Source organism: Lipotes vexillifer, unplaced genomic scaffold (assembly GCF_000442215.2).
Source record: "Lipotes vexillifer unplaced genomic scaffold, Lipotes_vexillifer_v1.1 scaffold272, whole genome shotgun sequence".
NCBI classification, from domain to species: Eukaryota; Metazoa; Chordata; class Mammalia; order Artiodactyla; family Lipotidae; genus Lipotes; species Lipotes vexillifer.
In genome coordinates this window covers 3143840-3168780 of record NW_006772469.1, presented here as the reverse complement: position 1 = coordinate 3168780, position 24941 = coordinate 3143840, and the positions used below count along the sequence as shown (strand labels likewise).

The following is a 24941-nucleotide window of genomic DNA, read 5'->3' as shown; positions in this document are numbered from 1 at the left end:
TTACCAAAATGATGATCTTAATAAGAAAGAGAGGAATTACTGATGGCATTTACCATGCTGAGATCCTCACCACTTTAATTCAACAAAGTACGGAGCAGTGACTGTGTATGTAGCCAAAGCTGTGCTAACTGGAGGGCTTAGAACCATCAGATAGACAACAAAATTGTAGATGAACCTCTCAAAAAATAATTCCACCAGAGTTCACAGAGTTGCAGCATCTGCCTTACAGTATAAAATTTTAGAAGACAATATAATCATCAATGAGGAGAAAATGTCTTAATAGAGACCCAAAATGCTCAGCATCTATTTAAAGAGCAGAAGTTTTTCTCAAAATGAAGATAAACATGTTACACTCATCATCTCCTTTTTTGAAAGCCAAGTGAGGGAAAATAAAACCTAATTCCCTAAATATGATAATTATCAACAAACACTGTGCCAGGTGGGCATTGGAGATATATCTATAAGGCAAAAAGCTGACTCAGCCACAAGGGCATCATTTGTATAATGAGGCTACTTAGGATGAGGTCCAGCATTTATTAACTTATGAACAAATGTTGCCATTATTAAATAACTATTAAGTAATTATTATTACTACTTGTATTATCATTGGACTTCCTTTCTTTCCCCTCTGATAAAAAAACATAGCATAGTTGGTTTCAGTTGGGGAAAAGAGGAAAACACTTGATTCTGATATACTGTGGAGATACTAAAGCAATATTGAAATTATGGAGACCTACTCTTTGTGTATGTTTCATTAACAGTGTAAGTACAGAGAACATGGCCGTTCCGACTGCCCAAGTTGAATCCTCTTCCATTCAAAACTATTTGAAATTCCTCTAGAAGTAAAAGGAAAAATAAAAAATGTAATCATTACTTTACAAAAAACAACAACAAAAAGCATAACTTGAAACAAAAGTATCAAGGTACAAAGAATGAATTTTTTAGTACTATTTAGCCAAGTAATAACAACAAAGACATGGTCCTACTTGCTTTCTTAGACCCTACAGGTATGTACAGTGAAGATACCCTTCGCTGCCACGTAGAGATGCGTTATTTTATTTTTTGAACAAAGTGTTTTCCAATAGTGACCAAGATTTTAGAATTGAAGCATAACAGTCATCCCAGACAAATACCATACAAACTTGCCCAAATTCTATCCTGAAGAAAATATCCACAGGAAAGAAAACTCTTTGTTTTCCTCTTGTCTTAGGAACTGAGGTATGAGAATGTAAAGAAGTTAATGCCTCACATTATCTGGTTCTTAGAACAGTTGTGGATTATATTTTCTTTCATCTATGACACTGTACATAGCTCTTCTTTAACAGCCTCTTCACATTCTTAATTCCAGTTTTATTTTCTGTTGCATACAAACTTATAACTCATCAAGGGTCATGCATTTTGGACTAATAAAAATCTATGGCCAATAGGTAAAAGAGGTTGACTGAACTCATATACTGTGTAAGAGGAGCAGTCACTAAATGATAGAAAGTGAAATAATATGCTAGAAGAAAATTTTAGCTGCCAATCAATGTTTTGATTGGCAACTAAATGCTGCTTAGTTGCAAGGTGGTATGTCAACTCTTTTAATAGTGATCAACTTTCAATCCTCTCAGAGACCTCCTATCTGAAATAATCTAACACATAGAGAGTAATTAACTGTGGAAGAAAATACTGCCATGCCACTCTCCATTCAGTGTATTATGAAAGGAATTTTTTTATAAGTTAAAATGAAGTGCAAGTGAAGCTTAAAATGTGACTCAGAAAAAAACATGAGCTTTAGGAGTGAGACAGACAAGAGTCTAACAGGACATTTACTAATAGCAAGTACTGAACATGTCTCTGTCTCAGTTTCCCCATCCATGAACCCGGGATTCTAAAACTGTCGAATAGTGTTGTTATGAGGATTAGGTAAAATTCTAAATGCATAGAATGCCATCCTGCTCTGGAATGTTCAAATGCACTATTCCTCTTGAACGTCTCAGTAATCATTAATGGAGGAGTCTAAAAGATGTAGAACTTCATCCCATGTCCAGCAGTTGGGAGGTTCTGCAGTAAATTGCACAGCACATTTCCTTCCCCACCAGACCCAATGTTTTTCCTTTTAAAAGAAAAGTCAGGTTAAAATGAACTCCAGGTAAGACCTGAAGTAGAAATAGTATAGGCCAGAGAGAATCGCACTCTCTCTGGGGTGGATAGCTTGAAAGTGCTAAAACCCTAGTCTGTTCTTAGAACAGCTGATGAAGCCACCTGCTTCTTTCTTGCCCTCCACCCACAAATCACTTCTTTATGGGCCCTGAGCTGGCATGTACTGTACTTTGGCCAGGTCATCAAGGCACGGAGCTCAAAGTCTACAGATACCTGACTATATAATCAGATAAAAGAGAAAATTTTCTATTTTACTTGTCATAGGAAAGGTCTCAAACATGAACTAAATATACAGAAGATTTTAAAAGCCTGTCGCACAATATGTTCATTATTTAAAATAACACTCCAATCTTAAAAATTTGAATTTAAAATAGAAATATTTCAAGGAATTATTTAAAAATTCTTACAGAAAAAGATGCCAAAAAATTAATTTTGCTATTCTCTTTCCAACATGAGTTTCAAATTGTATATTTTAACTAGGAAAAAAGTACAACTTCTTACAAGGTATTTTTAAATTCTAACCACTTACCCCCCACACAGACGCTTGAGGGCCGTAATTCCAGGATTTCAGTGCACGACTGAGCTAGTATCTAAAAAGGAAAAAAAGAAGACCAAGGTATAGCACTAAATCATAACATGTAAAGTGAATTATAAGGTTACTAATAATCTGTGGTCCTCCCTTTAACTTCAATAGATGGCAGAGAAAATTTTATTAACCATCTCGTATACAGCTACCAAGCTCTTAGGAAATTTCTGTGTCGTCTTTCAGTATATATTCTAAGATTGTATTCTGTAGGAACTCTTATTTGATTAGAATAAATACAGATAAGCACAGATAAAGTGGGTTGTTGCCTCAAAGTCTGGGAACCTTAGACATGAAAAGATAACTAAAATTTCCTGATAGCCATAAAATCAATGCTGAATTTCCCATCAGGCAAAAACAAGATAGCAAAATCAGACCTCCTATTTAATTATGCTAATTTAATGTTTTCTATTAAAAGGGTCAACATAATATCAATAAATAAACACTTCTTTATTTGACTCTGGCATTTCTATTCAATTTCTCTGCCTCAATTCCCATGTACGCTAATCCTCCTTACATGCATCAAACATTACACTTGCAGAACACAGGCCCCTTGTATGAGCCAAATATTATTCTCAAAAAGACAGACTCTCGACTCCAGCATTCCCAGAGCACAGGAACAGAATGGCTCTTCTCAGCTTGTTCTGAGAAACAGAAACCACCATACAAGGCACAAGGCTACAAGCGAAAAACAATGATGAAATAAGCTGCTCCTAATGGACTCAACAATCCTGCCTTTATTTTTAGAACTGCTCTGCACTACGTTAGCAAAGGCAGACAAGTTCCAGATGATCTTTGAACGACATTTCTTTCTTGACAAACATTAAAGACAGATGATGTACAGTAGTTTCTAGCATCTCCTGCTCATAACTAAAACGGGAAAGAAGGACTGTAGCAGGATATAGAAATGCTTTCTGTGCTTTCTTTAATAACAGTGGAAATATAAATTGTCAGACTCTAAAATACAGCTGGGTCAAATCACGGAATTTTTTTTGCTGAATATGCCTCTCTGAAAGAGGGAACATTTGCACTTTTTAAGGTCATTTCCCAGTGAATCCACTTTTCACTTAGTGATTGAGGCTTTAGTAATTAGGAAACAAATAGAATAAAATATTATATCTGAGAAATTCCAAGTGAGGTCTATTTAAACTCATAAATAACCAAAGAGATTCCAGAGTCACCCAAAGACTGTCAGGGCCCAAACACCTTGTGGTCTGCTATTTTATCTTCAATAATCAACACTCATTCCTTTGACGAGTGAGTACCTTTGTTCATTTAAGAATTGAGGACCACTGTCAAAGGTTAATGTGTCCTCTTGGAAGGGAAGTATCTCAAATCACTAACATCTTTAAATATTTTGACATAATTCAGATAACAAGACTCTGAAGGGAACAGAATACAAAAGATTTGCCAAAGGAATATGAAGCTAAAAAGGTTTTGCCAAAGGAATATGAAGCTAATAATACCCTAACTAACAAAATTGGGGTATTATTGCTTTAGTTTTGACCAATTTGAAATAAAAGTGAGAACTGAGGCTCAAAAACGGATGGTCAAAAGAAAACATAAAGCCCCCCAAATCTATTTTGTCTGGTGACAATTCTTGAAAGAATTTATTTTAAAATAAATCCTGTTAAGGAAACTGACTGATCTTACAGCTTACAATCTTTTTGCTAGTTATTTTAGGCACACCTCTATCAGCATTACAGAAAAATGTTTTGAACATCAAGAAAATTATGAGAGAGGCTTAAAGATTGAGTGTATTGGAAATAGAAATCATTTTTTAAAAATTCCTTAGAATAAGGTAAATCAAGAAATTATAAAGAGATTTTCCAAAAGCTGTGTCAAAGACTATGCAACCCAGAACGACCTGTGTGAATTTCTGAAATTATGTTGGTTTTCCTTCTCCTAAAAATATTGGCCATAATTAAATCAGATCTCAAACTATTAAGACAAATGTTTGTGTTGACTTCCTCTTTTGATTTGATGTATTCCATCAAAACATTTCTAAAATGGTAGTTCTAATAGCAAGATCAAATGATCAATTCTAATGGAGCTCTCCTTAAGCTTGGAGAATAAACACCTTCAAGGTCCATTGATGGTCTACTGTTCTGAAGTCAGACTCTGTTTATCCCCTGTAAAGTATTTTGATTTTCAAGAATAAGTTCAGGATAATTTAGAAGTTTATGTTCTATTCAAGTCTGAGATTAATGAAATTAAATTACGTTAAGCAGAGATTAAGAATAACTAAAGGTTGGTTACATCTTGCAGTAACTTGTATAATATACATTTGTATATAAGAATACCCCTACATTAGTTTAATATTCGTACTTAATTATTTTAACAAAATGAGTTCTATAGAAATGATATTATTGAATGAAAAAGTGATTCAGGTAACACATTCATTGAAAGACAAGCAGTTTAGACCATGAGTCATTAAACTGGCATCACCATCTGACAAAATCTAGATGAATCCCCCTCAGAACACTACCTACCTTTCTCTAAAGTTTATTTTGATTTTTTTATTTCTTAGGATCTTATTGAGTGTTGAATCACCTCCTCTATTAGAAGACAAACTCTGAGCATAGAAATGGGACCATATTATACTGTGCTAGCCTTCCAGGACTAGCACATTGCTTTGTACACACAGTACAACAACAACAAAAAATGCTTAGAGAATACAGATTGAATGCACGAATTAATGAGAATATTAAAAATGTCTATCTAGAAAGCAAATCAACAATCATAAAAAGACCAAGATAAAGCAAAATAAAGTTAATTTATGTGAAAAAGCATCTAGCCTTTCAAAAAATTGTAAAGATTGAAAATCCAAAGATCCATAATTTGAAACTAAGTTCACCAAAACCATCTTCACATGATAAATAGAGAGCAAGAAAATGTGGTGGGGAAAGAAATGAGAGAAGAAAGTGTATGCAATTTAGAAAATAAAATTTGCTCTAAATTTGGTTTTTCTATCTAGAGTTTACCATGTTGCTATTTTAAGAAAAGAATAACTAGAAGTTGCTGTGATTTAATATTCATATGCAAAGAGTTTACATTAAATTTTTAAACAAGCACTTCCATAAATACAAAGCACTTCATAATCTAGTCTCGCCAAGTAATTGCACAAGTTCAAATGCTCAAGACCTCAAAATGGACCTATTACATTAAAATTGTCATCACAAAACGACAACTGACAGATGGGCCAACTGTTTTTAAACACTAGTTAATTTTTACCAACTTAAATACTGTTATTGATTGATTGAACATTGGATCAGGTGTCCCATCTATGATAATTGATGCATTATTTTTCATACTCTGCACTTTCATCACCTGTACAACAGAGGACCTTGTAAGGATGTTTCTTCAAATATGTGTTGCCATCTGCCTTCATTAAGTCTCAACAGAAACAGAAAATAGTTTCCAATAAAGGTCGGCCTTAGTTGACATCAAGCGAGCTAATAGCACCATAGAACGAATTTAAAGACAAACAAAATGCTATTAATAAAACCAGGGTTTTCTAAGTCATCGACACACTAGATGCAAAATTGCATCATTTGAGACTTTGGAGGCTATATATATATATAGATAGATAGATAGATAGATATAAATTGGCAAAGAACTTGATGATCACCATGAAAAAAGTATACTACTGAATCATCTGTTCACTTAAAAAATAATATTAGTATTAAGGAATATTTATAAATGAAAAAAATATGTACATTATTACCTAATTCCTACTTTTAAATCCTCAAATGTTAATATGGATGAAAAAAGTCAAACTTTATAAATTCAGTACAACTAGCAGCAGTCAAAAATTCAAAAGAATTTCTAACAATAATAATAATTACAATTTGTTGGGTGCTTATTATGTTCTAGGAACTGTGCTAAGCACTTTATATAAATTTCTTCAATTAATCCTTCCAAGTCTTAAGAATGCATACTATTTTTATCCCCATTTTACAGATGAGAAAATTGGAACTTAGAGAGATTTTTAAAAATTGTCCTAGAACAATCAGCTTACTAAATAGCAGAGCCAGATCTCCCCAGGTTTGATTGAGTCCAAAGCCCATTCTTCTAACCAGTGCCCTCTGCCACCCTCCAGACTTGTGATAAATGGTCTACCCATTACAAAACCTAATATCCAACAAACTAGTGAAATTCACCTGCTTGTTTTGCCTGGACACCTTTTATACTATCAAAAACAATCTAAAATTGGGCTAATTTCTTATCTTCAAAATTATGTCACTAAGCTTTCACCATTATTTATGGGGTTTTTACAGGTTTGTTTTAAAGTTCCCAACACCACTGACTGTGAATAAATTCAAATTGTAGATCATCCTATGAGTTAGTAATATATGGGATACCCAAATGGTTAGGGGCCTCTCTCTTTTTATGTATTTATTTTTCTCTGTTGTCTTAATTTATTACTGCTTTCTTTCTCAAATTTGGTTTTGTACAGATAAAACACTTGTACTTTTTACTTCTCAGCATCATCCAGAAGCTAAAAGACAAGCCAGGCTACCAGAACAACAAGCTACCAGGGGTCCTAATACTGGTATAAGAACACAACAAGCACTTGGAAACTAAAACCAAACGGTGCTTAGAAAAATTAATTTGTTATTTGATCTTAGGACAGATTTTTCCCCAACTTTTCTTTTAGATATTTCTGATTTTAGCTCTTATATACAAATCTGTATAATCCGTTTGAAATTACTTTTTATATGTGTCTTCTCACTGTTATGGCCTCTCCCGTCGCGGAGCACAGGCTCCGGATGCGCAGGCTCAGCGGCCATGGCTCACGGGCCCAGCCGCTCCGCGACATGTGGGATCCTCCCTGACTGGGGCGCGAACCCGCATCCCCTGCATCGGCAGGCGGACTCTCCACCACTGCGCCACCAGGGATGCCCAGGGCAGATTTTTTTTTTTTTCCATAAAAGTAATGATGTCAATGGAATTTAGGTTTTATAGTTCTAAAACTCTAGAATTTGCCTGAGTCCTGGGAACAGAAAGGCACATTCAGAGCCAGAAGGCAGAAGTTTGGTGATTCTGTTTGGTTTGGTTTGGTTTTTCTCTATTTTTTCTCGATGTGGAGCAGCAAGTTTTTGATACAGACTAAATGAGTCTTTGTCCCTCCCCTCTCATTGTCTCACCTGGGTTGCTAGACGCACAGAGACACTCTTTTTCTAATCACAATCATGATCCACGTTTGCCCTATCTCCCCAAATATTCTACTCCAACATAGCTGTTCTCATGTCATGAACGCATTCGTACTGATATACGAATGTCAACACGTGAATGCCTGACCCTTCAAACAACCTGGACAGGATTATAGCCTCCGGAGGATATTTTGTTAAGCCATGAAAATCCCTATACATGGAAATGCAGGCAACATAAACATTAGTAAAGCAAGAAACGCAAGCAGCATGAGGGAAACGTTTTCTAAAATGGGATGTTGCCAACATTGGAAAACAAGGTCTGCCTACATGTCTGTCCCTCTGTTACTCTTTTTCTTAGTCTCTTTCCCTCCAGTATTTGTGAACCACAGGGTCTTTAAACGTTTTCAACCTACAGTTACACCCACAGGGCACAGGTTGGGTAGGAGATAAAAGTGTGAACTTCCAGGAGGGAGAGGTCTAGGCAGAGCAGCTGATGGGATACACAAGACCATCTGCAAGACCTGTGTTCATAAACCAATAAAAATCTATAATACAAAAGAGGCTGAAATCTATAGAATTCTAAATTCTGTTACTTTGTGTAAAAAATGTCTACGTTCCAGCTTGTTGTCCCAAACTGTGAATTAAAGGCCTAAAGATGATTTTATATATTTAATCCCTGTAACAGTCACTGTCGTTTCTCATTATCAAAACTTTCTGTCCTATTTAAAATGTATTTGTCTTGAATACATGTCATAAGAAAGTGAAAATCCAGGTATTTCCCCTCTTCTGAGTTGTTTGGGATAAAACTGCAGGCGGAACAATAGCATTCATCCTTACAAATTATAGCTGTTTATTTTCTGTTGTTTCTAACTCGTATACAATTTCGATACGTTCTCTGTATAATTTAGATCATCAGAATACTCTCAATAGTTTGGTGAACTCCGTAAACATGAATTTCACTGAATTTCTCTACTTGTCAAGGGAGTGGGGTAGGATAAGATAAGGTTGGTAATGGCCCCCTCTGGGTTAGTTTTGGTTAATGGAAAGACTAGATGCAGCCTTAGGAGTCAGCTCTGCCTGCTGGCCTCTCTGAGATACAGATGTTTGGCAGGAGATGAAAGTAGATTCCATTGTGCTGTCCCTTTCCAGAAGTTCGACTTGGAGTATCAGAATGGTGTTTCACCCTGGATATTCCAGGCATATTCCAAATTAAATTGGATTGAGTCTGCGTCTAGTGCATGTGGTCAGGCTGCAGGATTTCACTAAAGGCCCAATCTGCATACAGAGCAACGAGGGGCAGATATGTATGCACTTTGGAGCCAGAACTGGCAAGATTTGTGGCCGTGTGAGAACCGCTGCTAAGTCAGAGACACAACTCTTCCAAGAATCCCAGCGGCCACGAAGCAATTTCTTATCCTGCTTGACTATAGGGTTAGGATCAGATCTTTATAAGGACTGAATAATAACCAGGTGAAGTGACAGTGTTAATCACAGAAACATCTACAGCAGAAACAGCCAGATAGCATCAGACTTGATTTCTTCTTTCTTAGATATTTTAAGATACATATGAAACCATATTTTGAGTATCTTGTAAGATACATATGAAACCATATTGAGATCTTGTAAGTTCCTGAACATGTTTACATAATGGACATGCTATAATGACAAATATGGAACATGTAGGGAGTAGTAAAAGCCATATCATGGCCTTAAAAAATGCATACAATGAATATAGCTGTGGCCTTTTTCTTCTGGCATTGAAGATAAAATGGGATTAATTAGTGGGGAATTATAGTTGGGCTATATCCAAGATAAAATTTAGCATGGAATTAGTTAAGATGGGGGGGGATGAAGTAAAATATTACTTAGGACCTACAGTGTCTTGGAAGTTCATGTTGAATTTGGGAGCAATATCTAGGTCTTATGATTTGGAGATCAAGCATCCACTTTAAATAAAACAAACAAACAAAAACCCGCTTCCTACAACTAGTATAAACCAAGACAGATTTTAAAAATCTATATTTTTTCCAATTTCTAAATGGTGATGGTAAGGATACTGTATTTGGAAAATAGAGCCCATTCCAGAAGAAACTATGTAAAAACTTTTATAATGAATAATAATACTTCATATTTAAAACCAATCTAATATAAAAGGCATATAACACAATGTTATAAACAGCAGCTTCTCAATTAATATTTATTGAATTAATTGAAGAGTAAATGTAAAACTTTCTAATAAAAAGCACAAGCATTTTGGCTATAAGACAAATAAATGGGGTATGTAACAATGAACAGTTAAGTATATTTAAAATTACAGAGCTTAATAAGGGGCTACTTGAGTCAATCAAATCACATCTTTGGTCACACACAATGAAAGGAAAACTTATTTGTATAGTTCAAATTTTGGTAATCAATGGCACTCATAAGGCATTGAGCCAAATGCAAAAATAATTTTTTTTTAACAAAGAGAAAAAGAAACAATAAAAACAACATGAAAAGAAACAAATTTAAGATATGCATCTTCTTTTAAAAAGAGGGCTGATTCTGGATAGTATATGTGAAAGAGCAAAAGGATATTAAGTCCCATTGAATGAATGTGACCTTCTTTTTTAAGGTCAATTCTAAATAAAAAAAATTTTCCCCAAAAAACAGATTATTTCTTCACACTTAAATTCAATATGCTACCCAAACATCTCCAACATTTTTAACCTTATTCAAAATTCAAAATATTCATCTGGCAATAATTTTCCAGCACTGATTTTGAGTATATAACATAATGTACAACAGAACGTTACAGATAATTTACAAATACCTTCAGTGTATCCTAACAAATAGAAACTGCTAATTTCCATGACATACAGCATGTCAGAAAGTATCAGTAATAATAATAATAAGGTCTAAAAACACAAGCTACTTTTTTTCTGACTCACTGAGAAGCTTAAGCACTACAGGAGTTCATCCCAAATACGAAGCATTCCAAGTTTAAATCTCATAAGGAAAAATCACTGCACAGCATTAGTTCCCCCAAAAAGATCTCCCTAAAATGAAGCTTTAGTAATTAGCCACACATGTGCATAAAATAAGCAGCTAAAACAACTGGAAAGATGTTTCTCACAATCTTTTCTTGTTTGCTTTTTTACCTTTCAACATTCATATATGATTTTATTTTCTCTCTAGGTGTGAAACATTCCTACCAAATATATTTTTCTCTAGGAGGTAATACGTCAATGAAAAACAATTGCAATTTGTAGTGATGTGTTTTGGTTGTGTTTGTTTTTTTTAAATGCTTGGAGCTTCAAAATGCCAGTTGCTCAATACAGCATGTTCTGCACTGACCCATTTCTAAATATGGATTTTCTCTCCCTCTGCAAGTAAGTGAGTAGTATAAGCACAAGTGACAAATTCTAAACAAACTTTTACTCTAATAAATCTAGGGAAGAATGTAAGTTATAATCATTGCCTTTTACTCCTCTCTGCTCCAAACATAACAGATGAGTAGTTCTGTTTATACTGTTGGTGAAATTATGCTCATATCACAAATTGTGAAAGAAAATAGCGAAACGACATTTAAGTTCTTAAGTTGCGTTTTCATAACAAATCATATTAGCAGGTCTTCCTTTCTCACTATACCATAGAAATACGCCCCAAAGTGGATTGTGATATGAAACAAAAGTTTATATGTCTCTGATTTTTTTCCTTTCTTGTGTTCAGTACAAACTCAGAATAATCATTTAATGCTTTCCTAAAGGATAAATAGACTTTCCATAAAAAGTGCACTGAAATTATGAGGTAAAGTAATAATAAATGTACTATTTGTTCAGAATCTAAAGAAACTGAGTCCCAACATGTTTTTCATTTTGATGCATATATTATTTCATATTAGTCCTCTTTACCCACTCCCTTGTTTCATTAAATAAAACATGAAATAGACATCACAAGCATGATAAGTCTATACGTGTTCTATTTGATTTTTCAGAAATCCAGAGTGGCAAATAAACTATTTCCCTATGCAACAAGAATAGAAAAAAAAAAAAAAAAAAGCTTTATCATTTCTATTGACTTTACAAACACATATCCCTAAAAATTGTAAGCTCAGAAAAGTCAAGGGTACCATGTCCATCTCTGTAACCCAACATCAGAAAAGTGTCTTGAACACAGTAAGTTCAAAAATATGCTTCCAAATAAATTAGGAATTATTATTTCAGGAGGGAAAATGAGATATAACTGAGAAATTATGCATTTACGTATCATAATTTACACTGATGGTACATTTAATCATAAATCTTAACCATTTTATCCCCCTGTTTAATGTCCTTCTACTCAACTGAATTTGCTTTCAAAAACAAGTGAGCCTCTAAAGGTCATCTTTTGTAGCCCAACAGATTAATGTTAAGAAATAAACATTTGGCACTTAATTTTGGCTATGTAACCTAATGCCACCACTTTAGTTTGCTCACAAAATATCACATAAAACTGTAATTATTTTTCCAAAATGGATTTGATTTCCTTATACTACAATCCCAACTAAAGAAAGAAGGAAAGAATAATGTTATTATTAAGTAAAATTATCATGCAAATGCAAATAGACCATTGGACAAAGGATGTCAAGATTATAAAATTTCAGTAAATTAAATGACTATTTTAAAGCAAATTTTCTATTTGTATTTTTTAGTTAATTGGAATTTAGAAGGAATGGAGTGCCTTAGAATATGTCAAAAATATTTTAAATGTATTTTAATACAGTGGACTGTAATACTATTGATTTTTCTTCCCTACCCAGAACATTTTTTCATCCTTACACATCTATGAAGTGTTCCCTTTCTATTGGGAAAACTGTTCTCTACTCCATGTGGTCCTGGTGAGGCTGTCAATCATTAGCCCTCTCCACCTTGCTCCCAATCTTTCATCACAGGGGTGAGCATGTTACTCAGGCTGGTCCAAATATGTTTGTTGACTATGTAATTGTTACAGGAATAAGCACTTGACTCAACTGAGTCAATCAGAGTCCTTAACTGGGACAGAATATACTGATGCCCAGAGACAACAGCTCTCTCTTTCCAATGGGCTTGCTAATTGAGGCCCATGTAAGCTGAAACACTTGGCAATTACTTTCAACAGCCACTCATGGGAACAAGGAGAGAATGAGGCAAATAGAATCATAGGCAAAACTTACAAAGGGAGACCTTAAGAACATGGATTGGTTCCCTGGATCTAACTACCTGAGGCAATTTCCTCCTCTGGACCACCCAGTTAGTTAGATAAGCCCATACCTCTCTTTTTTTTTTTCCCCCCTTAAGCTAGTATGAACTTGCTTTCTGTCACTTGTAACCAAAAGTCTTAATACAGTGGAATATAAATAAGAGGATAAAGTCAAAATATGGAATCAGAAGTCAATTCAAGATAAAGTATTTTCTGGCAGAAAAAAGGAGTTGATTTTTTAAATGCTTAAACACACCATAATTATATTTTAAAAATATAAAAATATTTTCAAGAAGCATGGATTTTATTTATTCATCCATTGATAAACATGAATTAGGCAATAACTACTAACCCAACACTGTATTAGGCAAAAGAAGGAGGAGGTGGGAAATATGGTCCCAACCTTCCTAACCATTAATGTGAAAGATGTTATAAGGAGACACCTTATCTATATTCAGTACTAAAGATCCTTGGATAAATGGAAGCCCAGAAGAATCTGATGCACAGTGAGCCTCATGCTACAGCCAGTCCTTTTTAAAAGGAGTCCTAGAAACTGATTTCCAATTCTGAGTAAGTTGTACCAGTTTGACTTTTTTTTTCCTGTGAATATATCTTTATAGTTAGCTCAGACTTTAGGTTTTTCATTAAACCATAATTTTATAAATAGACATTTCCACAACTAAGTAGTTGACATTCATAGCAGAACCTGCTAAAAGCATTTAAGCTAAAGTCTTATCAGAATGTTTATTAGGTACCCTCTTCTATGAAAATGATTTTCCTGTAGAGAAAATGATTTTGCAATGTCTTCTCATTCCGTTAAAACATAGACACCTTTCTTAGATACTTTTTAAAAATAATAATAACAACAATAGGTATTACTGAGAAAAACAACTTGGCTCCAAAGGTCAAATGAAGCTTATATTTCCAGCACTATGAATGAAGTTATTTTTTTTAATGTATATTTTACTTTTTTCAGTAAAAAAGTAAACAATCGATTACAGTTTTATTTAAATTTCCTACACATGTGAGTGCTCATTCCTTTCCTATTTAGGCTCTTTTACTTCCCCATTAGGTACTTAGGAACTTTGCTGCCATCACCTAGGATGCAGTGTTCTTAATTCTTTTGGATCAGGGTTATTTATAAAAACAGCTTCACAACTGATTTATCTCTTATGCTTAATATTTTTGAGGTGTGCTATCAAAAACAAATTATGGATATAATTGGAAAGAGTAAAACATCTCATGGTCTTGTTTTTAGGAAAAAAAGGAGGGGCTTTTCCACATCACTTTGATTTTTATTCTTTCCCTGTTATTCACTAATCGTGGTTTTGTTTTATTTTTAACGTTCTCTTACACAGCACTGCCTTATGAAACACTGCACTAGAAACCACATGGTACTCACAGGTTAGTCTGACCTATGCTAGTTTGAATACAGTTTTATTTTCTAATAAAAGTTCTACAATCACCTTTCCAAGAAACCAGATATAATTGTTTAACAATTCTAAGATCTGTGGAAAACAGAATTATATCCTTGTGTTGGTGGGCAAGGGAGAGGAGAAAGAACAAGAGGAGGGAGAATGACTCAATTCTGCAGTTTTCTGATTTGAACATTTCCCTGGATCTCCACTTCCCTCAGTGACATCCCCCACCGGGATTTCTTCTCAGGCCCAATTCACCTTCTCTCCCTGTCCTCCTGCCCAATTCCACTTTGTCCTCTAACACTCCGACCCCTCTGTGAAAACAGCGTTCACTTTCAATGCTTCTAGATACTCATATTATCAGGGTTGGAAGGCCCAAGTTACACTTGACTGCCCTCTCTGTCCTTTTCATCCTATATCCAGTGAGCTCCCAGGTTCTATTAATTTTTTAAAGCTTCCCACATTTACCTTTTTATTTCCAGTTTTCACAGCCATCACAATTTTAACAACAACAACTAGCATTTGCCAGCTAATATTTGCCAGAGGCTTCAGAGCCTGGCTCAGAAAGATCAAACAGTTTCATACCTAGAGGTTCAGCCTCACCCTGTTCCTGACATAATTCTGACCAGGGCAGAGAATTTATTAATTGCTTCCCTTGCAGTCCTTGACCTAGTTTTATTGTGAAAGACCTAGAATCCCAGTGCCTGAAATTAGCCCTAAGGAACTATAGTCCATTGGGGCTGTGGCTTCCCCTTAACAAAGTAACATTTCTACTCTGAATCACTAATTAGCCCCACAAGTTCCCCCACAAGAATTGTGGCTCTTTTTTTCTGAATGGAGGATCCTGAAATTTTACATAGCTTTTGCCATGGGAATTCTGAATCTTCTTTTCCTGTTGTTGGCTGGGTCCTAGACCTATGCCCTGAGAATTCGGAACTAGGGCACAGCCAGATACTTGACTTTGCGCAGCTACACCATCTAGAAATCCTTGTTCTTTGAGCCACTTGCTAGATTTGATCCTTGCACATATCAATACCACCCCTCTTTAGACCTAAGTCATTGATCCTTTAGAATGTTGGCCATCTCTCTCAGTGGACTACCCAACAGAAGGATCAATAATCCCATCCTACATGGTCCTAGCTTCCAGCCATTCTTAGCTTCCTACCACATGTTTTAAAGTCAGCCCCTCTGAGTTAGATCATTCTTAATCATTATCTCATTTAATTCACAAAACAATTCACTGATATAGATATCATTATCTCATTTGACTGATGAGAATTTTAAAACTCAGAGAGATTACACTATAGGAGGTACACAAGGTCACATGGCTAGGCAGTGAAAGAGTTGGAACCCACACTCAGGTCTTCGTATTTTCCAATCTCATATCGTCTTCACTATGTTAGGTTTCCTTTCACCATGTTTCACAAGCACTATTGCAAGAAACATAACACAGCTTTTCATCTTTCAAATCATCCCATACATTACCATAAGCATATTCTACCTAAACTTTCACTGTTATAAATTTCATGCTCTAAATTAATCTTCCATGGTTCCTTGACTACTTATGCAAAAAGAGCCATTTCACTACTCAAACATTTGAGGGTCTTCGTAATCTGGATCCAATCTACCTACCAATGTTTACCCCCCATATCATTCCACCATCCAAGCCAAACCCTCCTGTGCCTCAGCCACTCAGCCCAGGCTGTTTCTGAAGTTCTGTGTTCCTTGTTTCTAATTAAATCTACTCCAATTGTCAGAGCGCAGTTCAGATCCCACCACAAAAAGCCTCCCATGACTTCATATAACCAAACTCATTCCACCTCTCTGTCAACGTTACTCTAGCCATATTGGTATTTTAACACAAACTGCATGACAGGATTCCTTTTTATCACATAGGGTGACTCACTGAAATTTCCCTTTTCCAAATTCCCACATTTTGTAATTCTCGCAGGGCACCACCATATTCCAAACCTCGAATCGTCATTTTCCAGCCCCTTTAGAATAAAGAATTTGTCTTATATAAGTTTGTGTGCCCTCTTCCAAGCTTAATACCATGCCCTAACATAGTAAGAGCTCAATAAATGAGGAAATGAAAGAATACATTATACAACGGGAAAAGGAGGGCAAGAAAGAGGAAAAGTTTTTCACCAGTACCTCCTTGAGATAATGAATTCTAAACCCTCATATATGCTAATTAAGAGTAGAGGTTAGGGGCTTCCCTGGTGGCGCAGTGGTTGGGAGTCCGCCTGCCGGTGCAGGGGACGCGGGTTCGTGCCCCGGTCCGGGAGGATACCAATGTTCAACAACTAGTAAAGCTATTCTCAGGAGTCTACAGAATGTTTTCACAGGGTAAGTAATGCTAAATTCAAAATGCTTTTAACTAATTTACTGAAAGAATTGTTAGGGGACTTCCCTGGCAGTCCAGTGGTTAAGACTCCACACTTCCACTGCAGGGTGCAGGTTCATTGCCTGGTTGGGGAACTAAGATCCTGCATGCCATGTGACCAAAAAAAAAAAAAAAAAAAAAAAAAGAGTAGAGGTTAAACCAATAGCACAAAAAATGTTATGTACGTGTCATGTTTGCCGGGATAGAAATCTAAACATTTTGAAATGATACATTTCCCTCCAAATTAAAATAGAGCATTAAAATGATTTTCCGAATCAAATAAATTTTAGAAAAGGTATTGTTAATATGTTCATAACAAAGGCCTTTTACATTCCCTTGTTTTGAAGTTATAAAAGTTAGAACTACTATAGTGTTTCTTCTTTTTCCAGAAAACTATAATGAAGAAAGGCTCCAAAATTAAACTCTTATCCTTGCTGATTAAAAAGCTGATTCTAAACCAACTAAGCCTTAACAAAATGTGATGTCTTTTACAATAAGGGGACCAGACCATCTAGGTCACTGGATTTTAGTGGGCAGGGGAAGGGAGGACAAAGAAAACAAGAAAACCATGTTATCACTTTTTCTCAATTAAAGATTAACTTCAGGGAAATTAATGCACTGACAATAAGGCCAGATGTATTTAAATAACTTCTAGCAGGAAAAATAAATTATCAATCAATTTAGCAAATATTTTGCCTTCAGAGTACCAAACATCTGAAAGATTTAAATTTTCTGATTTCTTCCATTTGCTTAGCTTTGTGTAAATACATTCCACAGTACCATGTTACCCATTAGTTTGGTAAACCATAAAGAACAGAGAGAGATTCTCTTCTCTCAGCTCTTACCCTGAAATACACTGTATGTGTTTAAATACCATATATAATTTTTAAAGATATGATGGTACTTTGTAAATATAAAGGGTAATTCAAATTTGCGGCAGAAGTACAGCTTTTGTATATTACCAGAGGTGGTACAATCTCTGCCTTGAAGAGAGAAAAAGTGCTTGATTCAGTGCCTTAAATTTCTACAGAGTGGGCAGAAATCCCAAGCTATTATCATGTTGATAGAAATCTCAACCATTAGTGAAATCAACTTTGTAATGCTCCATTTGTCTACCTGCCTCCTCTCCCAAGTTACTGCTAGGGTTTCCCCAGAGGCTGGCTTCACTCAGGATCACTTACAACTCCTTTTGTGACAAAATAGCTGCAGTTTAACTATAATGAGATGATAGCTACACCCATCAGCCCCCTCCAGATGAAATTCAAGAGACTTCGTTCATAATGTGTGGCTAAAATAACGCAAATTTGTCTAAGTTCATGCTAAATCTTTCGACAAGTATGTTGTCTCAAGTATATTAATTCTTGAGCTAAAGTCCATCAAGAACTTCAGGCGAGAAACACTGTAGTTCGAAATTCCATTCTAAAGTTTTCTTATACAAATTTAAAAAGCGAAAATGAACAAATAAATATAATAAAACAATAACAACTTTATCTCCTCCGGTAGTCAACTACTAATTCTTTGAAGGAGATATTTGTAGTCATAACCCACAAAAAGAGAGTTTTCAAAAGCCAATTAGTCACCTGGAGAATTTTGAATTAATCCTTTAATATAGAGAAAAAAAAATTGCAAAGGGGAAAACCCACAGAGGTCTTTTCTCCTTCCCAGTATAAATATAAAAATAATTACAAATTCCCAAGTACAATAAAATTCTATTTAAAATACAATACACTGATTTGTTTTTTACAGGGTCAAATTATCCTCCCTTTTGCATTGTCAATACATTTTCCTATATTGTAAAACAAATCACAGTTGTAGAGTATGTATCTTGAATCCACCTACAAAAGTATTTATTACTTTTTTACATTGAATTTTTTTCCTGAAACTAAACACATATGTAAACTCCTAAAATAATTGAATCTCTGTTCCATTCTGCACTTATATTTGGCCTGTCCACTAGTCGTACTGATATGTTTTAGAATCAAATTGTATGTTTTTCCTGAAAAGATCCATTTATTAAGAGGAAAAAAGCCTACATACTACCAAAAGCAAATTCAATAAATCTCACTGTTTCTGAAAAACATGATTTTTAAAAACAAATTTTAAATTCCAGAACCAAATGTCAGAAAAAACCTGAGATTTTTTTTCCTTCAAGAAATACCCAAAGATTAAAGAAAAATCTTTGGTTTAGAGAATATATTCTAATTCTAGGTTTTTAATTCTAATAATTCTAATACTTCTATTTTAGGATGTTGTTTACCAAAATATCATAAATATTTAATAGCAACTGCTCCTGGTGCTTCTAGCAAAAGGCAGTAAAATGAAACATAAACCTCAGCTGTGAAAGCCCAGGAGTTTTGCTTTGCATTTCATCACTCCACTTCCCCATACCCTGTTTAGGATGGCCCGGATTCTAATGATCACCAGAGGCAGCTCAACTGAATTCCAAACAGAAATGTTATGAGCTCCAGTGAAACTATTAATCATTAAAATGGAAAGAACAACAATCGCAGTCAAATACTCTGCCACCCATTCGAGTTGCCTGACTGATAGCTAAGAAATACCATATTTGGAGGAGGAAGCAATCACACATTCCAATCCAAATTTTTATTTTACTCTTCTATAAAGCCTATAAAACTTTCAAGATATCAAGACAGTGAGGAATTCCATGCTCAAAGCGTGCTCTGAGACTGCTTATGAAAATCTTAAACTTGAAAACACAAACCCAGGCTCACAGAGCTCAATTTGCAAGAATCAATACCAAATCTCACTTAACAAACAAAATCCAGATCTTTTACAATTTCCCTGCATTTGCAATACCCAACAAACTTCCTTCTTAACTTCTTTCTTCAAGATAATGACCCACTGAACTGTATATCAAGATTACTTCCTATAGTTTAAAATATATCTGAAATTACGAGCCTTTCCTGACCCCAGAGAAATACTCACAGAATTAATTATTCCTTTAAGAGCTTGAAATCCACCTTTGACAGGGAAAACTTGCTCCTTAGAATCAGCAATTCTTTCGAGCTTTAGAAAAAGGAGGAAAATTTAATTGAGAGGTGGTTGATACATATAACACTTTATACACTTCATTACATGTCAATTACATTCACCTGAAAAATTACACCAGAGGATTAATTCACTGTCAGGAACTGAAGGTGATGGGACTAGTGTTACTCTAAATGCATCACAAAAAAATGAACTGAGATCAGGCACAGGCCCTTTACACTGGCATCAAGTTTCAATTTCAAAACAGCTCAGAGTTCTACTAGCTGTAAATGTCATGAGACACAGGAGTCTCAGTCACACTCAACCAAATATTTAAATGTAAAATCATTTTGTGAGTGGGAAAAAAAATTTAATACATGAACCCTCAAAACTTCATGAAAAAAAATTGGTTCTTTAGGGAAAATTATTAAAGATTTCTCCTACACAGACTTCCCAAATCCCTGAACTCCTGAGTTGAGTTTTCAAACTAAAACATTTGAACAAGACTTGTCATGATAATCTTGTCAGTTGAGTTAAAGGAGTATGCATATTGTTTTAACCCAACAGCTTTTCCAATATTAGTTCCACCAAATGGAATAAATGTTCAAGAAAATTAGAGCTTTGTCTTCAGCTTGATTAGGTAATGAAGCCTGTCAAATTCAGACATTATTAACCTAGAGCTCAAGACATGGGGCCATTTTTATAGAAAATCTTTAATGACTGATTTGAGTCATAATAAATCATCAGTGAAAAAAATCTGATAACCTCTCCTTAAGACAGTTATGTGATTTAGATTAAAGGCTGCAGATCTGCTGGACTTACTTGAGCTTGTTCAAAGTCAAGGACACCAACACAATAAACTCTAGCCCCAAGGGACCTGGATATTTTTGCCTATTGAGAGAATGAGAGAGGGACAGAGAGAGGAAGACAGAGAGGTGAATTATTCAAATGTCAGGTTAATACATGCAGAGACATACAGCAAAGTACACTGGCATGTAAAGAACCATTTCAGTTCAATACTCACCTCTTTCTCTGCATATGATGGCACCAGACCATCCAACTTCCCATCTGTCAGAGCAATTATGATACTGGAGGTTTTTAAGCCTCCTGCTTTCTCAATTTGTTCATTTGCCTGAAAATGAAGAATAATTGTCCAACTCATAAGTTAATCTTAACTTTTAACCAGCATGTTCCATCAAGCTGAATTTTAAGTCTGACAAAATCAAAATATTATGAACTGGCTTTTAAAACAGGGTATTTTGTGTTAACTATTTAAATTTGAAATATACATATATTCACATTATAGAGTAGTTAGTATAGGGTTTAAATGATAAAGATTTTAGCCTTGGCTGACTATAACCACAAAGAAAATGTAGTTCTCTGAATATAGCCATAGAGAAAATGGAAAATTCCATAAAAGGCAAAATGCCAACCAAACTTTTCTTATCACCACGGTAAATGTTTTCTATCTGTCTTATCCCTAGAACAACTAAAAGCATTTTATTTTAATTTTAAGATAAACATGTAATGGGGTCTTTGAGTTTTACTAGAGAGTTATAATTTATTTCATTACAGAGTAAGAAAACATTCTCTCCCATACTCATAAATGTAAAAGAACTTACTAGCTTTAGTCCTTCATGGATGTATGTCTCTCCTACGGGACTAACACGTTTTAAATTGTCCAAGCCTTCACTGATTTTGCCTCTGAAAATAATATAGTATCAAATTAAACAAAAGAAAAATGAAGAAAGATCATCATAAGCACCTCTCAAAAAGCATGGCAGTTTTGCAACTAAAGTTTCTTAGTAAGAAGGAAAGGAAAGAACATGGGCTTTGAGGGCAGATAGCTCCTCATACTTTTTGTCATTTTAATGAGTATTTAACAATGTCTGTATTGTAACCATAAAAAATAAAAGTACTAACAATGTGAAATGTCTTGAAGAAGCCAGGCATATTCTAGGCATTTTGAGCTGAGAACAGATATCTTCTATCACATTTGTTTTACTAAATGCTAAGGAGTAAAACATTTTCCTGCATTCAAAGAAAACAAGGATGGAGTAGGTCAACTTAAGTGAAAAAGTATTTCTGCAGCACTCACCCCACCTCCCTACAAGTCAGAAATCTTCTGTGTTATCTGCAAATTCCTAAGGCACGTTACTTAACCCTTACTTACGGAAATTAACATTTCCTATATTTGTCTCCCAAACTCTCATGATCTAGTCACTTCTGTGGCTTCTTCTCACCCATCCAGACACCAGCTCATTCTCTTGAATATTGTAGGTACTTAATACATATTTGATGAACAAATGAAAGAATAAATGATTGGATGGATGAATGGATGGATGATAATGGTTCTTGACAGAGACAATATAAATGAAAAAGAGGAAAAATCATAGAATAATCTTTCTCATCATGACTAATCAGTTGTCTCAATGGAGTATGTCTAAACAAAGTATGACTACAATATTAACAGCCATTTTGTGGGTATAAGTAAAAGACTCATTTTTCAGGTTTTTAAAATACAGATTCCAGACACCCCTTTGAAAATAAATCACAAGAATCTTAAGACACAAATACAAGTGTTGCAAAAACAATCCAAAATAAAGCCAAATTTTCTTTTTAAAATTAAAAGATCCTAAGAGAGATCTGAAAATATTATTTTCAGAATTTTAGCCTTTAAATAGAAGCAAAAAAATACCTTTCTAAATAAAAAAGTCATGATATGGTAAACTGAAGTGTATTGTTTTAAAGAAAACATTAAGAGCATCCACACTCCTGAGGATGATAGATTAAAAAATTAACTGCAAAAAGTATATTATCTGAACGTCAAGGAACTTACTGGGGTCACACACAAAATTTTATATGCATATATATATTTGTGTGTGTATATACATATATAAGTATATGTATGCACATATGTGTATGATATGTATACATCATACACTACTAAAACAAATGTCAAAAATAGTAAAAAAAAAAAATTATTCTGTCATGCTGTAATGTTTCCAATACTTGAAATAAATGAGTCATTCACCAGAGCCGCATTCACATTTTAAAAGTAACTTATTGATTCTATTTTAATATTGTAATGAAAATTATTATCAGAAAAGTTCTCCATCTCAAGAAGTTTCCAGATAACACAAGACAACTTTCAAAGTATAATCCTAATCTTCCTCCTTCCTAATTCAGTCATCTCTACCAACCCATGTTGATTGTCTCTTTTAATCCTTGTTTTAAAATCTGCCTATTCTGAACCTATCTCTAACTTCAATGTACTCTTTTTTCTAAGGTGCCCCAAACATATTCATGTTCAACTTTTACTACATTGAATAATTCTGTTTCTTAAAAACATTCTACTTAAAAATAATTTAACGAATTTAATTTTTTTACTTCTTAACTAGACTGGAAGTTTACAGTGGACTATCACCATGTCTATTATTTTTAATGTATTCCCCCAACTCTGTGCTAACTACTTATTATAATGCCTTTTACAAAGTAAGTGTTCAATAAATTTTTCAATCTACCATAGGAAAAAAATTCATAATTCCACAGATGATGGAGTAAATTACATAATTTATAAACTTGTTTTATCTAAATATTTATGTTTTAATATCTACAGAAACAACTTGAAACTGATTCTGTCTGAATGCAGATAAAAACCAAATATCTGGTACTTCCCAAAACTGGGAAGGCAGCATGTCCTCAAGCATTAATGTTTGCTGCCAAAAGAGAAATGAAAAAGACAACTGAAATCCAAGTTTACGCAAACAAATTTTGCATGGTAAAAATCACCTTCTCCATTCAGTTCAGATTCAGCTCATCATTACTTCTGAGGACCAGACAACACCAGCAGAAGACTCTAAGCTGAAAGAACTTGCCAAATGTGGGATTCAGAGTGTTTGGGAAGGTAGGTCTCTGCTAGCTCATTTCACTGGAGGAAGCAGAGCACCTCTTGCTTTTCTATGTGTACCCACACCTGCCACCATAATATTCTAAGCTGCTCTGAATTGCATCATTACTTTTACAGCTGCAGAGACATAAGAGGAAAAGTGTTCCTTGCCCATAGCCAGTAACATCAACATACGTTGAGTCCTGGTCTGTCACTTTCCAGAGTAACTACATAACCTGTCAGCCTCTCCTCCATCAACAAGTGTCATCAAATGGGAAATGGAAACCGAAACAAGATAGGGTCTTTGAAGGATCCCAAGAAACTAAAAATAAGTTCTAAATTTCTCTATTAGTAAATGGTAAACTAAGGGGGAAACAAAATTATGTAGCAGGTGAAAAACACAACTCAACCATCTATACTGTGACTTAAAGAGAACTCTAAGGGAAAGCATGGGAGAAAATGATAAAAAATAAAAGAAGAAAAAAAATGGGTATGTTAAGGAGATCAGCTCCAATCCAACATCATCTTAGAAGATCAGCTTCACTGAGTCTGGCTTCAGCGTTATGTCTTCAGCTACGAGGAACAGCAATATCGAAACTACTTTGGTGTTTGTTGTGAAGCTGTTGTTAAGGGTGCTGCTCAAGACACACAAAGTTCCCTATGAGGTCACACAGCAGAAGTTTCTTTGCCATCCCTGAGTGATCACTTTATACTTCCTCCTTTCTGCTAACTACAGCTATGTAAACTGTTTCTTGCCCTATCAGGAACCCCATGATAAATTTCTTACTCATTCAGAAAATTCTTCTAAGTTCATATGGTTATCATATTGCTACACCCTCTTTTCCAAGAACCTAAATTTTCTTCTTATATGTTAGTAATTTTCTGCGATGTTATTATATTCTGTGTAGCTTCAAATACTTTTTGGAAAGAGGCAGAATTTAAACAAATAAAATGGGATATGAAACTTCTGTTTTGCAGTTGTTGCTGTTGTTTGTTGTTGCTGAGCATCAGGGGACTAATCAACTCTCTTCTTGACTTTATAACTATGTTGATTGAAAAGAGAGAATGAGGCAGGGGGTGGGAGGTGGAGACAAAAACACAGTGACTCATTTTTTTAATCTATAAAATTAACACTTTCAGCTCTGTTAATATCTCTCAAGTTTCTCTCCTGAGTAGG

The 24941-nt window shown here is 34.7% G+C and overlaps 1 protein-coding gene across 3 annotated transcripts in view; it reads right to left on the bottom strand.

The window, feature by feature from the left end:
• Positions 1–24941, bottom strand: part of ANTXR2 (ANTXR cell adhesion molecule 2) — a 165235-nt gene that overhangs the window by 125270 nt on the left and 15024 nt on the right. For 2 of the 3 annotated variants that reach the window (XM_007447566.1, XM_007447567.1), the window contains exons 4-9: positions 21498–21579; positions 20900–21007; positions 20698–20766; positions 19834–19914; positions 2675–2735; positions 738–836 (exon numbers count right to left, since the gene is read on the bottom strand). In XM_007447566.1, coding sequence (XP_007447628.1) covers positions 738–836; positions 2675–2735; positions 19834–19914; positions 20698–20766; positions 20900–21007; positions 21498–21579 — 500 coding nt within the window. The remainder of the gene's footprint in view (positions 1–737; positions 837–2674; positions 2736–19833; positions 19915–20697; positions 20767–20899; positions 21008–21497; positions 21580–24941) is intronic. The other variant, XM_007447568.1, reaches the window with a different exon arrangement.